The sequence below is a fragment of the Erinaceus europaeus genome, chromosome 12 (assembly GCF_950295315.1).
Source record: "Erinaceus europaeus chromosome 12, mEriEur2.1, whole genome shotgun sequence".
Lineage (NCBI taxonomy): Eukaryota > Metazoa > Chordata > Mammalia > Eulipotyphla > Erinaceidae > Erinaceus > Erinaceus europaeus.
The window spans coordinates 46012299-46029981 of NC_080173.1; the positions used below are offsets into that span (position 1 = coordinate 46012299).

The 17683-nt window shown below is 40.5% G+C and overlaps 2 protein-coding genes across 2 annotated transcripts in view; one reads left to right on the forward strand and one right to left on the reverse strand.

The window, feature by feature from the left end:
* Positions 1–6628, reverse strand: part of NBR1 (NBR1 autophagy cargo receptor) — a 38670-nt gene extending 32042 nt beyond the window's left edge. The window contains 4 exon segments of the mRNA XM_060203428.1: positions 1517–1535; positions 2493–2555; positions 6442–6513; positions 6516–6628. Coding sequence (XP_060059411.1) covers positions 1517–1535; positions 2493–2555; positions 6442–6513; positions 6516–6545 — 184 coding nt within the window. The 5' untranslated portion in view covers positions 6546–6628.
* A 6344-nt stretch (positions 6629–12972) lies between these two features.
* BRCA1 (BRCA1 DNA repair associated) overlaps positions 12973–17683 on the forward strand; it is a 127652-nt gene continuing 122941 nt past the window's right edge. Inside the window, 2 exon segments of the mRNA XM_060203427.1 lie at positions 12973–13588; positions 14473–14573. Coding sequence (XP_060059410.1) covers positions 14494–14573 — 80 coding nt within the window. The 5' untranslated portion in view covers positions 12973–13588; positions 14473–14493.

The following is a 17683-nucleotide window of genomic DNA, read 5'->3' on the forward strand; positions in this document are numbered from 1 at the left end:
AATTTTCCCGTGGGAAAACATACTAAGTTCAATAATCAGCTTATAAAAAAGACCCTGGACTATCACTTGTTTATAAATTGACATTAAAGGTGGAGGGTAGATAGTACAATGGTTATGCAAAGAGATTCTCATGCCTGAGACTCCAAAGTGTCAGGTTCAAACCCCCCACCTCCCATCATAAGCCAACCTGACTTCCTTGGGCATACGACCCCACCAATGTGTCCTGCAGCCCTGCCCCACTAGGGAAAAAGAGACAAGATGGGAGTATGGATCGACCTGCCAATGCCCATGTTCAGCAGAGAAGCAATTACAGAAGCCAGATATCCCACCTTCTGCACCCCATAATGACCCTGGGTCCATACCCCCAGAGAGATAAAGAATAGGAAAGCTGGGGGTCGGGCAGTAGCGCAGCGGATTAAGCGCAAAGCACAGGGACGGGCGTAAGGATCCGGTTTGAGGCCCTGGCTCTCCACCTGCAGGGGAGTTGCTTCACAGGCGGTGAAGCAGGTCTACAGGTGTCTATCTTTTTCTCCCCCTCTCTGTCTTCCCCTCACCTCTCCATTTCTGTCTGTCCTATCCAACAAAGAATGACATCAACAATAATAATAACCACAACAAGGGCAAAAAAAAAAAGGGGGGGAAAACGGCCTCCAGGAGCAGTGGATTCATGGTGCAGGCACTGAGCCCCAGCAATAACCCTGGAGGCAAAAAAAAAAAAAAAAGAATAGGAAAGCTTTCAAGAGGGGGATGGAATGGGATGGGATAGGGAGTTCTGGTTGTGGGGATTGTGTGGAATTGTACCCCTCTTATCCTATGGTCTTGTCAATATTTCCACTTTATAAATGAAAATTAAAAAAAAAAAAAACCAACATATATATACACACATATTTACCAAGACAGGGACAAATGCAATACTAGAAGAAAAATGTGTTGAATCTATTATTTTCTTATGATTAGCATCATAACTATTATAAAAATATCTCATTACGGCTGTTCTTACGGTCCATTAAAGCTACCACCTTAGAGACAAAAAATTGCTATGTACTGTTTTTCTTATCTGAGAGAGAAGAGGAAAAAAAGGAGGCACACTCTGAAATAGTAGTAGGTGAATTGGAAAGGAAATAAAGGCAGGGCCGTAGAAAAAAATGGGCAGGAAAAAAAATATATACATACATACGTACATACATACACAAAGATATAGAATTATCCCATATCTGTGACCTTGGGAGCACTACTGCAGTTTCCAATGGAGGAGATGGGAAACCATATGGAATTATACCCGTTATAATTTTGTAAATCAATATTAAGTCACTAATAAAAAATTGCTATACAATAAAAATCTACTATTGTCACTAAGGTCCATTGGCAAGTGCATGTGATGTCAATTTATTGTATATGAAACTCTAATATACTAAAATGAAAAGTGCAACAAAGTTACATGTAAACAGAAATATACATGCTTATGAGCGGATTAGGACTTGCAAATAATACAGAATTGTTTTTCTCAGGAACTTACCTTGACTATTAATGGATACCTATAATAAGAAAAACAAAAAACAGTGAATTATAAATCTCTAATCAATTGAGCATTTGTTTTTTACTTGGGCCAACCTCATATGATAGATATGTGGTGGGCCTTTTCCAGCATCATGGACTAATTGTGAAAAATAATTAAATAATTTTATTGCATAACTATTATGATCTCCTCTTTTATTTCAGGTACATTAAAAGGAAGCATAATACAATGGCTAGAAGTCTGACCTCTGGAGCCAGAGGGTATGTAATGAACCAATATACCACTAGTCTAAGCTTCTGTGCCTTTGGGCAAGTTATCTCTGTGTCTCAATTTTCTCAAGGGTAAATCAGAGATAATAATATACCTAATACATGTCACTGATACTCTGACACATTGTAACCACTCAATAAAGGGTTACCGTTATTTTATTGTAAGCTAAATATAAACATACTATTGCTAAGACTTTTTCTTTCTTTTATTTTCCTCTTCAATGTTGCTTCTCTAGTTCTCAACTATTTTCTTTCTTTCTTAAATAGCCACCATGATTATCATTTATGCAGCTTGATGCCTGTACCATGAATCCATCTATTTTCCTTCCATTTTTTCTTTTTGAAATAGAGACAGAGAGAAATTGAGTGGGAAGGGGGAGCTAGAGAGGGAGAGAAAAAGAGAGACAACACTTGCAGCACTTCTTCACCTCTGGTAAAACTTCCCCTGCAGGTGGGGGTTAGGGATTTGAACCTCAGTTCTTTCACACGGTAACATTCACACTCTGCCAGATGTCTGCCACTGTATGGCTCCTGAACTCTATCTCATATGCCACAAGTTGGCTCAGAACATACAATTTCAAAATTTAATTAAACCAATACACAAATAAGATAAGCACTACTCTGAACTTTTTGAGCTCAACAACAATCTTGAGAAATAAGATCCCTATTTTGGACACTTGGTAATGGGTACAATAACATTACTTTACCTCTTCATTTTCCTCATCCAGGTATTTTATTTGAATAGTGTTCAGATCGAATGAAACTTTAACCTGTAAATGAAATGTATATACTGTATAATGAAGATACCAAAAGGTAGATTGTAACAAAGGCCAGAAGTCACAAATGAAAAAAATCAGCACATTTTATTAGACAAAAACTAATTTTTTAAGGTTAAAATTTAAAAAATTTATTTATTTATTTTCCCTTTATTGTCTTTTTAAAATTGTTGTTGTAGTTATTATTGTTGTTACTGATGTCGTTGTTGGATAGGACAGAGAGAAATGGAGAGAGGAGGGGAAGACAGAGAAGAGGGAGAGAAAGATAGACACCTACAGACCTGCTTCACCGCCTGTGAAGCGACTCCCCTGCAGGTGGGGAGCTGGGGGCTCGAACCGGGGGTTTGAACCGAGATCCTTCCGTCCGTCCTTGCGCCACGGTGAGCTCAACCCCCTGCGCTACCACCCAACTCCCAAAAAACTAAATGTTTTATATAGTAAGACAAAGAATAGCATAAAGTCAAAAGATAAAGGTGAGACTGAGAATGAAATTTGCAACTCGTAACCAAGGGTCAATAGCTATAATACACAAAGATTATCTGTAAGACTGACAATCAATGTAAAAGTGGGCAAGCATGCGAGTAGCTTCAATTATCAAGCAATTTCTCATATATAAACAAAAAAGAAAAAATGTACAGTAAATTGAATAAAGAAAGCAAAATATTTAACATACAACAATATCATTAATATGGGGGTCTATCTATAGTTTTAAAAAGAAGGAACCTTGTCTAGGTTCCTGCCGCACTCGCCTACTCTCCTCCTCAGCACCTACCTACCTTGTTGCTTTTCCAGGGAGTGTGTGTAGCCCAGCACTGGTAACTAGCTTAAAGACTCATGGCTCTCTGCATCATGACTAGTCGATCTTTACCCGTTTGCTTGTTTAGCTGTCTCAGTTTTTACGTACCTAAATAACTTGCGATGTAATAAATCTCCCATTTGTTAACCGCCATGCCCAAAAAAGAATAAGCCTTGAACCATGATACCTATTCATCTAGAACTATGCCTACGATATACACTAGGGAAAAAAAAAGTTGCAGCGTATGTTTATAGTACAATACTAATCTGATCTAAATGTGAACATGGAAAATTTGGGCAAGTAAATACAACACTGTTAATATTCACTGCAGTAAAAAGGAGGGAACAACTGATAAAAGGTAAGTGAAGGAATTTTTTTTCCTTAAATGCTTATAGTAGGCAACGTTATACTTTTACATTTTTAGTTTCACAATAAAGAAAAAAGGCAAGTTATCAACTCATTTAACTATTAGAAGAAAAGTAAATTTGATTTTCAGCTGATCTGACATATAAAATTCAATTTTCTAATCAACTGTCTAAAATGACAAAAGGAAATTGGGGAGCTAGCTCAGTCCTTGTACGTATGAGGTCCCAGGTTCAACTTCTGATACCACCTTATTATGCCAGAGCTGAACAGTGCTTTTGTCTCTCTTCTTCCTTCCTGTCTCATAATAATGACCTAAATAAGTCTTTTTTAAAGGACTGAGGAGATAGCATAACAGTTATGCAGAAAAAAACCTTTCTTGTGTGGTCTGGGAGGTGGCACAATGATAAAGCACCGCATTATCAACTATGAGGTCCCGAGTTTGATCCCCAGCAGCACATGTACCAGAGTGATGTCTGCTTCTTGCTCTCTCTTCCATCTTTCTTATTAATAAGTAAATAAAATCTTTAAAAACAAACAAACAAACAAAAACCCTTTCATGACCAAGGCACTGAAAGTCCCTAATTCACTCCCTAGTAGCACATGCCAGAGATGAGCAGTGTTCTTATAAAAAAACATTTATTATATATAAGTTTATATGTATATTATCTATCTTTTTAAAAAGTTTTTAAAATTTATACACTTGTGAGAAAAGGAAAATCAGAGTATCACTCTAGCACATGTGATAGTGGGACACAAACTTGTCCACATGTTTGAGAGTTCAGTGCTTTATGGACTGTGCCACCTCCTGGGCTGCATTAAATAAATCCTTTTTAAAAAATGTTTTATTGGGGCTGGGTGGTGGCTCACCTGGTTAAGTGCACGTTACAGTGCGAAAGGTCCTGGGTTCAAGACCCCAGTCCCCACCTGCATAAGGAAAGCTTCACGAGATGAAGTAGGGCTGCAGTTGTCTCTCTCTGTCTCTCTCCCTATCTCCCCATTCAATTTCTGGCTACCTCTATCTTATAAAGATAATAAAAAAATTTTTAAATGTTTTATTATCTTTACTGGATAGATACAGCCCGAGGGGGGGAGGTGGTGGCGCATGGGGTTAAGCACACATAGTATAAAGCACAAGGGTATGCACAAGGATCCTGGTTCAACCCCCCCACTCCCCACCTGCAGGGGAGGGTCACTTCACAAGCAGTGAAGCAAGTCTACAGGTGTCGTTCTCTCTCCCTCTCTATCTTCCCTTTCCCTCTCAATTTCTCTCTGTCCTATCCAAAAAAATTGAAAAAATAGCCACAGGAGCAGTTGATTCATAGTGCAGTCACCTAGCCCCAGCAATAACCCTGCAGGCAATAAATAAATACATAAATAATAAAATAAAATAGAGAGAGACAAAGAGATACCTGCAGCCCTGCTTCACCACTTGCAAGGCTTCCCCCCTGCAGATGGAGACCAGGGGCCCTGAACCTGGGTCCTTGAACACTGTAATATGTGTAACATTATTTTTGAATTATCTTTATTTACTTATTGGATAGAGACAGCCAGAAATCGAGAAGGAAGGGGGTGATAGGGAGGAGAGACAGAGAGACACCTGCAGCCCTGCTTCGCCACTTGTGAAGCTTTCCCTCTGCAGGTGGGGACAGGGGCTCGAACTGGCTCCTTGCACGCTGCAACATGTGCGTTTAGCCAGGTGCGCCACCACCCGGCCCCACATTGTAGTATGTGTACTCAACCAGGTGTGCCACCACCCAACCTCCTAAATAAATCCTAAGGGGAAGCAGTATAAGGAAGCATTTGTTGGAAGACAGAGGAATATGTCAGATGATCATCTGAGGTCTCTACTACATTTCTTTTCCTTTTTAGATACTATCACACAAGACCAGGTAAAAGTAGGTTGTTGGGAGTCATGCGCAAAGTGCAAGGACCAGCGTAAGGATCCCATCGAGTCCCCGAATCCCCACCTGTAGGGGAGTCACTTCACAAGTGGTGAAGCAGGTCTGCAAGTGTCTATCTTTCTCTCCCCCTCTCTGTCTCCCCCCCCCCTCCATTTCTCTGTCCTATCCAACTACAACGACATCAATAACTACAACAATAAAACAACAAGGGCAACAAAAGGGAAAAATAAATAAATATTTAAAAAAATTGAAAAAAAAAGTTTTAAAAAAGTAGGTTCTTGATAAACAGTTTCATTATGTAAACTCAGTGACACTGGGAGTAAAACATTTACCACAGCAAACAAAACAAAATGAGAAGAGTACAAAAGGGCAATTCATGAGGAGGAAGAGCATAAGTGATGATAAACTGCTGCCTAAACACATATGTTCAACTCGTACTCAATCTCTGAACAGGCATAAAAGAAAAAAATTTTTTTTAAACCTTGATGGATCACAAACCATAGTAACATATCTGCTTTCAGGCAAGAATACATTTCTCCGGTGTCTGGTTGATATGGGGCTGTATCAATTCACTCCTCAGACTATTCACAAAATTAACAGATCTTCTATCTCACTTAAAAAAAAAAACTCTTCAAAAGGAATTAGTTCCTTTTATCAGGACACATTTCCTATGTAAATACTGAATCTTTGTCAAAAATATTTTTTTCAAAGGACCTAGATATGGATTTTACAACTACGAAGCTATGATGCTAAAAGTATCTTTGGAAAAATGAAACACAACTATGCTTAAGGAATGAAGAAACAAAACAACACTCACCATAGCTTCAACATCAGCCCAAGTTGTAATTTCTGGATCTGAGACCAGAAAACTTTGAGTTTTATTTTTAGAGTAATCACATTTAGAGTAACCTGTGGTTCCATGTTGTGGGACTAGAACTGATTGCGTGGGTGAGATACAGTAACCTTTGGTTACATTTAGAGTAACCTGTGTTTCCATGCTGAGGGAGCTAGAGGTGAACGAACGGGGAGGGAGGTAAAAAAAGAAAACATGTCAGAAAGGTTTCCATAAATTGCAAAAACACTCATTCAACAAATACTTGTGATGACTTAATACAATGGAACATAGTAATATTCTATTGGGTTTAAAAGAAATCTCACCTAGAGAAACTTTAAATAAATAATAACATCAGTGCTAAAATTATGCATGAAGGCTTGTATTACTTTTATTGTTATTAGGAACTATCACATTAAAAACTAATGTTGGAGACAGTATGTAAATTTTGGCCACAACCACAAATCATCTAAGGTTTGAAAAGTCCTTAAGGATTTTAGAAAATTTTAGTAATGATCGACTAATAACACATACACTTACTGAATATCTGAGCGCAGACTCCTAGAGGTATAAGGTCTTTATTTTCGGGGAAATTAGTTTTTTGGTTTTTTTTTTCAGATGAAGGGTGAGAGACAGAGAGGGAAAAAGGGATAGAAAAAGGAGAAACACCACACCTCCAGAGCTCTGGCCCCCTAGGGAGAGATAGAAACAGGCTAGGCGTGTGGATCGAACTGCCAACGTCTATGTTCAGTGGAGAAGCAATTACATAAGCCACAATTCCTACCTTCTGTATCCCCAAAACAACCTTGATCCATACTCCCAGCAGGGAAGAAGTGCTCCATCAACACCCAGAGAGAGAAGGAAAAGAGGGACATATGGAGGTAGTAATGTTGTCATGAGTGGCTTGGAGGGGAAGAGAGGATTGAGTCAGGAGAAAAAAAAAGGGACAATTATATATAAATGTGGACAGATAATAATTGTAGAGGTGATGGTTTTGGCTTATGTCTACAACCTTAGAGGAACTGCAGTGGGGAGACTGAAGATTCAGAACTCTGGAATGGTGTAGATTTAAACCTCTGCTGACATGTAATTAAAAAAAAAATAGAAATAGAAAAAACAAAAAAATAAAGAGAAAGAGGAGAAAGGAGAGACACCACAACACCACTAGTGCAGCTTCCCCCATATGTGGTTCTCTCATGTCGAAGCTGGAGACTCGAGTGAACCCAGGTCTTCGTGGCCACTAGTGTTCTTTCTACCGGGCGGGTCATCTCTCAGGAACTTACTTCTTACCTTTTTTTTTTTTTAAGAATATATTTTTTAATTTTATTATCTTTATTTATTTATTGGATAGAGACAGCCAGAAGTCGAGAGGGAAAGGGGAGGTAGAGATGGGAGAGAGACAAGAGAGAGACCTGCCAACAGTCCTTCACCACTTGCAAAGCTTTCCGCCTGCAGGTGGGGACTGGGGGCTAGAACCCGGGTGCTTCTGCATTGCAACATGTACTCTCAACCAGTTGCACCACCACCTGGCCCCGGCCCATCTTCTTACCTTTTTTAAAAAACAATATTTATTTATTCCCTTTAGTTGCCCTTGTTGTTTTTATTTTTGTAGTTATTATTGTTATTGATGTCGCTGTCATTGGATAGGACAGAGAGAAATGGAGAGAGGAGGGGAAGACAGGAAGACATCTGCAGATCTGCTTCACGGCCTATGAAGCGACTCCCCTGCAGTTGGGGAGCCCCGGGCTCTTGAATCAGGATCCTCTGTCAGTCCTTGCGCTTTGTGCCATCTGCACTCAACCCAGGGCACTACTGCCCAACTCCCTTCTTACTTTTTTTTTCTTTTCTTTTTTGCCTCCAGAGTCATTGCTGGGGTCAGCACTATGAATCCACTGCTTCTGGAGGCCAATTTTTTCCCTTTGTTGCCCTTGTTGTGGTTATTGTAATTGTTGTTATTGCTGTCGTCATTGTTGGATAGAACAGAGAAAAATGGAGAAGGGGAAGACAGAAGGGGAAGAGAAAGACACCTGTAGACCTGCTTCACGGCTTATGAAGTGACCCCCTGCAGGTACAGAGCCGGGGCCTTGAGCCGGATCCTTACAGCCGTCCTTGCGCTCTGTGCCGTGTGCGCCACCTGCTGCGCTATAGCCCAACAACACCCCCCCACCCACCGTCTTCTTACTTTTTTTTTTCTTGGCTTGCTTTGCTTTTTTACTTTATTATTTTTTTTATTCCTTCCCGTTCCCCTACCCCTTCCTGAGAACTACTCAGTTCTGGCTTATGGTGGTGCTGGGGATTGAACCTGGAACCTCTTGGTCCTCAGGAAAAGAAGCCTGTTTAACTATTATGCTGTCTCCCCATTTTTATGACATGAATTGATTTACAGTAATTTTCTTGGAAAAGAAGTTTCTCCTAAATTAAACAATCTAGGTTCTGTTTAGATCTAATGAAAAAAAAATTAGGCCAAACTGTTAGTCAAGAAACTATACGATACTTTTTTTCCTACCTTTTTAAAAAACTTACTTTGGATAAACACAGACAGAAATTAAGAGGGAAAGGGGAGATAGTGAAAGAGAGAGGGACACCTGCAGCATTGTTCCACCACTTGTGAAGCTTTCCCTCTACAGGTGGGGACCAGGGGCTCGAACCTGAGTCCTTGTGCACTATAACATGTGTGTTCAACCATGTTTGCTACCACCCAGCCCCAACTTTTATCTTTTTATTACTTTTTAAAATATTTATTTATTCCCTTTTGTTGCCCTTGTTTTATTGTTGTACTTATTATTGTTGTTGTTATTGATTTCGTTGTTGGATAGAACAGAGAAAAATGGAGAGAGGAGTGGAAGACAGAGACGGGGAGAAAGATAAGACACCTGCAGACCTGCTTCACCGCTTGTGAAGCGAACCCCCTGCAGGTGGGGAGCTGGGGACTCGAACCAGGATCCTTATGCTGATCCCTGCGCTTTGCACCACATGCGCTTAACCGGCTGCGCTACCGTCCGACTCCCAACTTTTTTTCTTTTTATGGAGAATTTCAAACATACAGAAAAGAGAAGAATGATGAATATCTAACTATAGCAGTTTACATCTAGACTACCCTATTTCATCGACACTCCTGCATCACCCTAAAAGCTACCTCCATAGTGGACTGACAGTAGTCAACTAATGTTTTAACATTTACTACAGTAATATATAATCAAATTAAACAACTATTCATTTTGGGAAAATTTAAATTTACACTAAAGAGCGATTAACATAGTGAATCCCCAGAGACCCATCAGTTCCCATGATTATCATTAATTCAAAACTAATTTTGTTACCCTTCTACTGAATTGAGATACAACCACCATTTCATCTAAAACAAACCCTAAGTATCTTTTAGTTTTTTGTCCTTGTCTACTGTAGTGTGTGCACTTAACCAGGTGCACCATGCCTGGCTCCAAACTCTAAATATCTCTTAAGCAGTAGTAAGTTCCAGTGGAAGCATTTGATTATGCTCCCCAAATAGGAGATAAGAAACAAACAGGTGTGGTCCAAGAGGTGGGGCAGTGATTAAGGAACTAGCCTCTCAAGCATGAGGTCCTGAGTTCAATCCCCGGCAGCACATGTACCAGAGTGATATCTGGCTCTTTCTCTCTCTCTCCTCCTATCTTTCTCATTAATAAAATAAATAATTTTTTTTTAAAAGGGAGGAAAGACAGACCTTAAAAAAAGAAAGAAAGGAAGAGGTGTTAGTTACAGGAATTTATACTGGAATGGGTCGAGAGTACAAGGATAGAGGAGTTGGGTCCAGACACTGCTCTGGAACATTATTACCTATACAACTTCGAGCGAGCCATTAAAACTGAGCTTCAGTGGATAAGGTGGCTGTGCAGTGCCTAGCGCATCAGATTTGCAGGCAGGAGGTCCTGAGTTCAATCCCCAGTATTGCATATGCCAAATGGTATTCTGATTCTCTCCTTTTAAAAAACAAAGTATTAGGGGTTGGGTGGTAGCACAGCGGGTTAAGCGCACATGGTGCAAAGTGAGAGGGCTGGCATAAGGATCCTGGTTCGAGCCCCTGGCTCCCCAACTGCAGGGGAGTCGCTTCACAGGCAGTGAAGCAGGTCTTGCAGGTGTCTTTCTCTCCCCCTCTCTGTCTTCCCCTCCTCTCTCCATTTCTCTCTGTCCTATCCAACAACAACACCAAGGGCAACAAGGGAAATAAATAGCCTCCAGGAGCAGTGGATTCGTAGCCCCCCAGCAATCACCCTGGAGGCAAAACAAGCAAACAAACTTTGTCTGAAGAACAAACAGTTCTTCAATCTGTAAGACAGATGTATTTGTTTTGCTTACCATATAAAGTTGTAAGGATCAAATACAAATGTGTGAAAAAAATTTTTTTGTCATTGTTAGGGCTTCACTTCCCTGAGCTCATGTTTTTTAGATAAAAAGAATGAAGCAGAAACAGAGGAAGACACCATAGCACTGCAGCTTCCTCCAGTGAAGTAGGGTACTGGCTTGAACCTGCGTTATAAACGTGACGAGCAGGCACTTCTTTTATCTAAAAAAAAGGCAACTTAGGCTAGTGAAGCCCTAGCACTATTATGCAAGGCCATGTAAAACAACACTAATGACACTATCAAGAAAATTATTCCCCAATTTTTTCCATCCAGAGCAAAGTTCACTACTAAAATGAAACCAGTTTCTATCTTCAATCCTGCTCATATCTACCAATCATTCACAGGAATGCAATTCTCCTAGGGGTTCCTTAAAATCTCAATAGCCTCTCTGTCTGTACGGGTCATCATGTGAGTACTATCTCTGCTGTTTCTCTCTCTCTCTCTTACTTTCTCTCACTGGGCCTAACATATGAATGTCCTCAATTTTCCCGAATTTAAAATTCCCAAAAAAATTCTTGATAGGATTCCTGTCAATTACCAATAAACAAATAAAAAAATCTGAAAATTGAAGCGACTGAATCAGTCTACCCAAAATGGATATTCAGAAACACATTCTGACTTTTCAACTTACACACTATTGAAAGTGCCCAAGGAAACTAATCTTCCTCTCTTTTTCTAAAACAACACAAATGAAAATTATTTTAGATAGACTGGAGCTTATCCAATTTATTTGCTGAGGAGAAAACAGGAAGTGGGGGAATTCTAGTTAACGAGATCATATTCAGGTTTCCCTTAAGAACTGCCCATCTCTGGCTTACACATCAACACTGTTAGCCAAGAACATTAGTGTTGAACTTGTTAAATAATCAAAGTTATGGTTAGACCCATCTGTTCCTGTAGGTTTAAATAACAACCACGTTAGACAGCTGGATAGGCCTTCAGCTTTCATTACTGGCATTATTATAAGTCCATGCTACCGACGTTTAACTTGCATGGGTCAGTTTTTCCTCTATGTTGACATTTTTCAGAATACCACAAATCTCTGTAAGTAGGGAAAGCTGAGTTTTGATTAGTCTCCACAAAAGGTTTATACAAGCTAACTGGGCTTTAAAATCTGTGACCAGAAAGTTGGGTGTTTGACAAATGGGGGAAAAAATGCTTTACTAATGCCAGAGGTCTCTGATGAAGGGGATCTCTTTAATGAGGTTCTCAAAAAGCAGACAGGTGGAGTGAGGAGGACCTGTGGGTATTGTCACTTTTTTCTTCTTACAGGTTTCATCCTAATCTTTCTGCCATTATTTCCAAGCACTCCATGACCCCAAGCGAGAACCCCCAGCAATCTCGTTCTTAGCTTAGGGCCTTCCTTTGTGCTGGGGCATGTAGGTCTTTTAACAGCAGAAGCCCTGAGTCCTGTGCCACTGACCCACCAAACCCCTCACAGTAAATGCCCTGTCTCTCAGAATGGTTTCCTTATCAGGTCACCGAAGAGATGCCCCTGTCCGCAGATATGGAAAAAGAGTCGCTCTTCTCATATTTCTCCCTAGAATTCCCCAAGTCCTCTCAAAGCGACGTGGCCCCAAGCACTATGTAATTACAGCTGTTTCCTTACCAATTTTTCGCCCCCGTAGGGGCGCCTGCGGGAACCTAGTGCAAGGACAGTCCACTGCCAAGAACGCTGCTATCACTGCGGGATGAATCTAACATGGCGGATAGAGACAGGGCCTAGTCCCCTGTTTCTCTAAGTTTCCTACAAGATGATTGGCCCTCATCACTTGTCCCTCAAAACTACCATCCTATTGATTGGTCGAGGATGAGTTGGCGGGGGCGGGGCAGGAGCAGGCTGAACCGCACAACAATAACAAAACACTGGTTCTGAAGGGCGGAACTAAGTGCGCAGTCGTGGTTAAGAGACAATTTTTCCTCTTTCCTGATAAAGTCGGCTTCCTCTACGTTTCCTTAGGTCATGACCTTTTAGGACTACTTGCCTGAGACTCACAGGGATGATGGGGATTGTAATCTTCCGATAACTTGAGGGTTCTTTAGTCTCCGCTCTCAAGATACGAAAATGTAACACTCCAATCCATATCTGTTGACGTCCTTACGTGCAAGAAGATCTCCAATTACTAGCGGAGGTGCCGTGAGAATCGTGCCCACTTCCGGTGTCGAAAGTTCCTCTCCATAAGACTACAGTTTCCAAGGAACGCCGTGGCGAAGGCTCTTAGGTCCGCAATGCATGCTGGAAATTGTAGTTTCCTCCCCCTCCCCCATCCTTTTATTTACTTAAGCAGGAGACTTCCATTGCAGCCGGGGGCGAGGAAACGAGGCCTCTTCTACAACTGTTTTGGACACTTGCCTGCGCTCATATTCGGGCCTCAGAGCGGTTCCGACCCTAGTACAACTATCACTGTGACGTAATAAGCCGCCACAGGATGGGCTGAAATTAAGGGGCGGAAGTCAACGAGGAAACTCGCGGAATTGTTCTCTTCCGTCCCTTTCTAATGACGTAAAAGGGAAAAGGAGTTACCAATCGGAAGTCTGGAGCGACTCATTTTTTGAGACGCTCTTGCTCAGCTGCTGGCCGGTTTCCGTGGCGACAGAAAAACGCGGGAATTTCAGAACTATTGAAGCTGCGCCTGCGCAACGTATACTCCCTGAGGTTTTTCTGGATGGTCGGTCAACTGGCGCAAAGGGCTTTTCAGATAACTGGGCCCTTGTGCCTGGGAAGTCCAGACTGTTTACTCGGAGGAAAGGTAGAGGATGTTGGGGAAGGGAGAAGGACTCTAGTGGTGTTTCGGGGCACTGGCAGGCTGCATTTGTAGAGAGTGTAGAGAGAAAAAGTCTCCGAAGGGGAGGAAAGTGTATGTTTAGTTAACCGAAAGTGGTGGAGGTGGGGGTGGAACTTAAGGACTTAAGACCTAGAGTCTAGAGAAATCCTGGAGAGAGGGACCCAGAGGGTAAGGGAAGGGTCAGGATGTGTGGGAGGGGAACTCCAGGCGATAGAAGTGGAATGTGTCTTGAAGGGGACACCATAGTATCAGCAAATTGATATTTGCGAGGAAGGGCCCAGGAAAGAGGATGGGGCAGGAAGTAGAAGGTATGGGAAGAGGAGGAATCAGGGTTTTGTGGAAGGGGAACGCTTTAGAGAATTCATCAGTGTTGGGGGTGGGGTGGGGAGGGGAGTAGAGAGAGTTGACAGCAATCACAGATGCAGCTGGCACGGGTGTGCATGAGGCAGAATCTGAAACTGTACTGGTGGTTGAGAAACACACTGGAGAAGGATGGAAAGCGTTGCTTGCTATTGGTTTTGTATTTGTTGTTGATTTGGTTTAAAAAAAATAAGATAAAATCTGAGGCTGCTATCATTCACTCATACAGTCACTCTTCTGTGGTTTTTTTCCTTCCAGGCTGTATGTGAAAAATAGTTCATTTAAATAGTCTTAATTTTAAAAAAAAGCAGCTTTTAAATTTTTTTAAAAGGAAAGCATTTACCAATTAGTTTTATGCTTTGCATAAATTTTAAGCACTCCAATCTTGAATTTCTCTTATTTAAAAATGGCACCTAATGACATTAAGCTATCTAGTAAACATTTCTAAATTATTTATATTTATATACTTATTTAATTCTATGTTAAAGTTTGTTGGAACAGGATAAAAAATGGACTTACCTGCAGATCGTGTTGAAGAAGTACAGAATGTCCTTAATGCTATGCAGAAAATCTTGGAGTGTCCAATCTGGTAAGTCAGAGTTAATAATTTAAAAAAATTTCTTCCTTATTTGATTATATCCTATGCATTTGAGAATTGACATTATGTTATGTTATAATACTTATTAAGATTATAATTAAAAGTATTAAACAAGTGTGGAGGAGGTAGCATAATGGTTATGCAAATAGTCTTTTCTTTTAATTTATTTCTTTATTGGGGAATTAATGTTTTACATTCAGCAGTAAATACAATAGTTTGTACATGCATAACATTCCCCAGTTTCCCATTTAACAACCCCCACTATGTCATTTATAGTCCTTCATGGACCTGTATTCTCCCCACCCACCCACCCCAGAGTCTTTTACTTGGGGGCAATATGCCAATTCCATTTCAGGCTCTACTTGTGTTTTCTTTTCTGGTCTTGTTTTTCAACTTCTGCCTGAGAGTGAGATCATCCCATATTCATCCTTCTGTTTCTGACTTATTTCACTTAACATGATTTTTTCAAGGTCTATCCAAGATCGGCTGAAAACGGTGAAGTCACCATTTTTTACCGCTGAGTAGTATTCCATTGTGTATATATACCACAACTTGCTCAGCCACTCATCTGTTGTTGGACACCTGGGTTGCTTCCAGGTTTTGGCTATTACAAATCGTGCTGCCAAGAACATATGTGTACACAGATCTTTTTGGATGGATGTGTTGGGTTCCTTAGGATATATCCCCAGGAGGGGAATTGCAGGGTCATAGGGTAGGTCCATTTCTAGCCTTCTGAGAGTTCTCCAGACTGTTCTCCACAGAGGTTGGACCAATTGACATTCCCACCAGCAGTGCAGGAGGGTTCCTTTGACCCCACACCCTCTCCAGCATTTGCTGCTGTTACCTTTTCTGATGTGTGACATTCTCACAGGAGTGAAGTGATATCTCATTGTTGTCTTGATTTGCATTTCTCTGACAATCAGAGACTTGGAGCATTTTTTCATGTGTTTCTCAGCCTTTTGGATCTCTTCTGTGGTGAATATTCTGTCCAAGTCCTCCCCCCATTTTTGGATGGGGTTATTTGTTGTCTTGTTGTTGAGTCTGGCAAGCTCTTTATATATGTTGGTTATTAAACTCTTGTCTGATGTATGACATGTAAAGATCTTCTCCCATTCTGTGAGGGGTCTCTTGGTTTGGGTAGTGGTTTCTTTTGCTGTGAAGAAGCTTTTTAATTTGATGTAGTCCCGTAGGTTTATACTTGCCTTAGTCTTCTTTGTAATTGGATTCGTTTCATTGAAAATGTCTTTAAAATGTATGCAGAAAAGAGTTCTGCCAATATTTTCCTCTTAGTATTTGATAGTTTGTGGTCTAACATCCAAGTCCTTGATCCACTTGGAATTTACTTTTGTATTTGGTGAAATACAGTGATTCAGTTTCATTCTTCTGCATGTTTCAACCTATTGTTTCCAACACCATTTGTTGAAGAGACTCTGCTTTCCTCATTGAATAGTCTGGGCCCCTTTGTCAAAGATTAGATGTCCATAGGTGTGGGGCCTCATTTCTGGGCTCTCAATTCTATTCCACTGGTCAGTGTGTCTATTCATGTTCCAGTACCAAGCAGTTTTGATGACAATGGCCCTATAATACAGTTTGAGATCTGGGAGTGTGATGCCTCCAGTTCTGTTCTTTTTTCTCAAGATTGTTTTGGCAATTCTAGGTCTTTTCTGGTTCCAAATAAACATTTGTAGCATTTTTTCTATTCTCCTAAAAAATGTGCTTGGGATCTTGATGGGGATAGCATTAAATTTGTAGATGGCTCTGGGTAATATATTCATTTTGATGATGTTAATTCTTCCAACCCATGAACATGGAATGTCTTTCCACTTCTTTGTGTCTTTTTCAATTTCTTTGAGTAGTGACTCATAATTTTCAGTATACAAGTCTTTCACTTCTTTGGTTAGGTTTACTCCTAGATATTTTATTGTTTTTGTTGCTATAGTAAAAGGAATTGATTTCTGGATTTCAATTTCTTCTAACTAGTGTTTGCATAGAGGAATGCCACTGACTTTTGAATGTTAATTTTGTAGCCTGCAAATAGTCTTTCATGCCTGCACCACCATAAGTCAGAGTGTTTTAGGGGGTGGGGGAGTCACCAAATAGCCTGGGAGGTGGCATATGTGATAAAGCATTGAGGCCTGGCATTAAATGTGCCAGAGTGATGCTCTGGTTCTCTTTCTCATTAATGAATAAATAATGAGTCTTTAAAAAAATTAAACATGAAAATACAAATATAGGAAAAGTGATTTAAAAAACATAATAACCATAAAAAAGAATGAAATGTTGCTATTTTCAGAAAGATGGGTAGACCTTGAACTCATTATACTAAAGGAAATAAATTGTGCTGGGAGGTTTGCATATAGTTATGCAAAAAAAAATCTTTCATGTGTGAGGCTCTGAGCGGCTACCTTAAGCCAGAATTGAGCAGTGCTTTGGTTAAAATTTTTAAAATAGGGTGAGGGTAGTAACATAATGTTTATGCAAACAGACTCTCATGCCTGAGGCTCCAAAGTTCCAGGTTCAATCACCATAAACCAGATCTGATAGGTGCTCTGGTTAAAAAAAAAAGTAAAAAGATTATAATAAATAAAATAAAAATGTTGAAATAGCCAGATGGTGGTCCAAGGACCTATCTTCAAGGTCATGGTCCCCACCTACAGGGCGAAAGCTTTATGAGTTCAGAGCAATGCTGCTGGTGTCTGTCTGTCTGTCTGTCTCTATTTTTTTTTAAGTATTTTTTTTTAAATTTTATTTATTTATTTCCTTTTGTTGCCCTTGTTGTTTTATTGTTGTAGTTATTATTGTTGTTGTCGTTGTTGGATAGGACAGAGAGAAATGGAGAGAGGGAGGGGAAGACAGAGAGGAGGAGAGAAAGATAGACACCTGCAGACCTGCTTCACCGCCTGTGAAGCGACTCCCCTGCAGGTGGGGAGCCGGGGTTCGAACCTGGATCCTTATTGCCGGCCCTTGTGCTTTGCGCCACCTGCGCTTAACCCTCTCTCTATTTTTTATATATTTGTTTATTATTAGATAGAGACATTGAGAAGGGAGAGGGAGATAGAGTGGGAGAGAGACAGAGATACCTGAAGCAGTGTTTGACCACT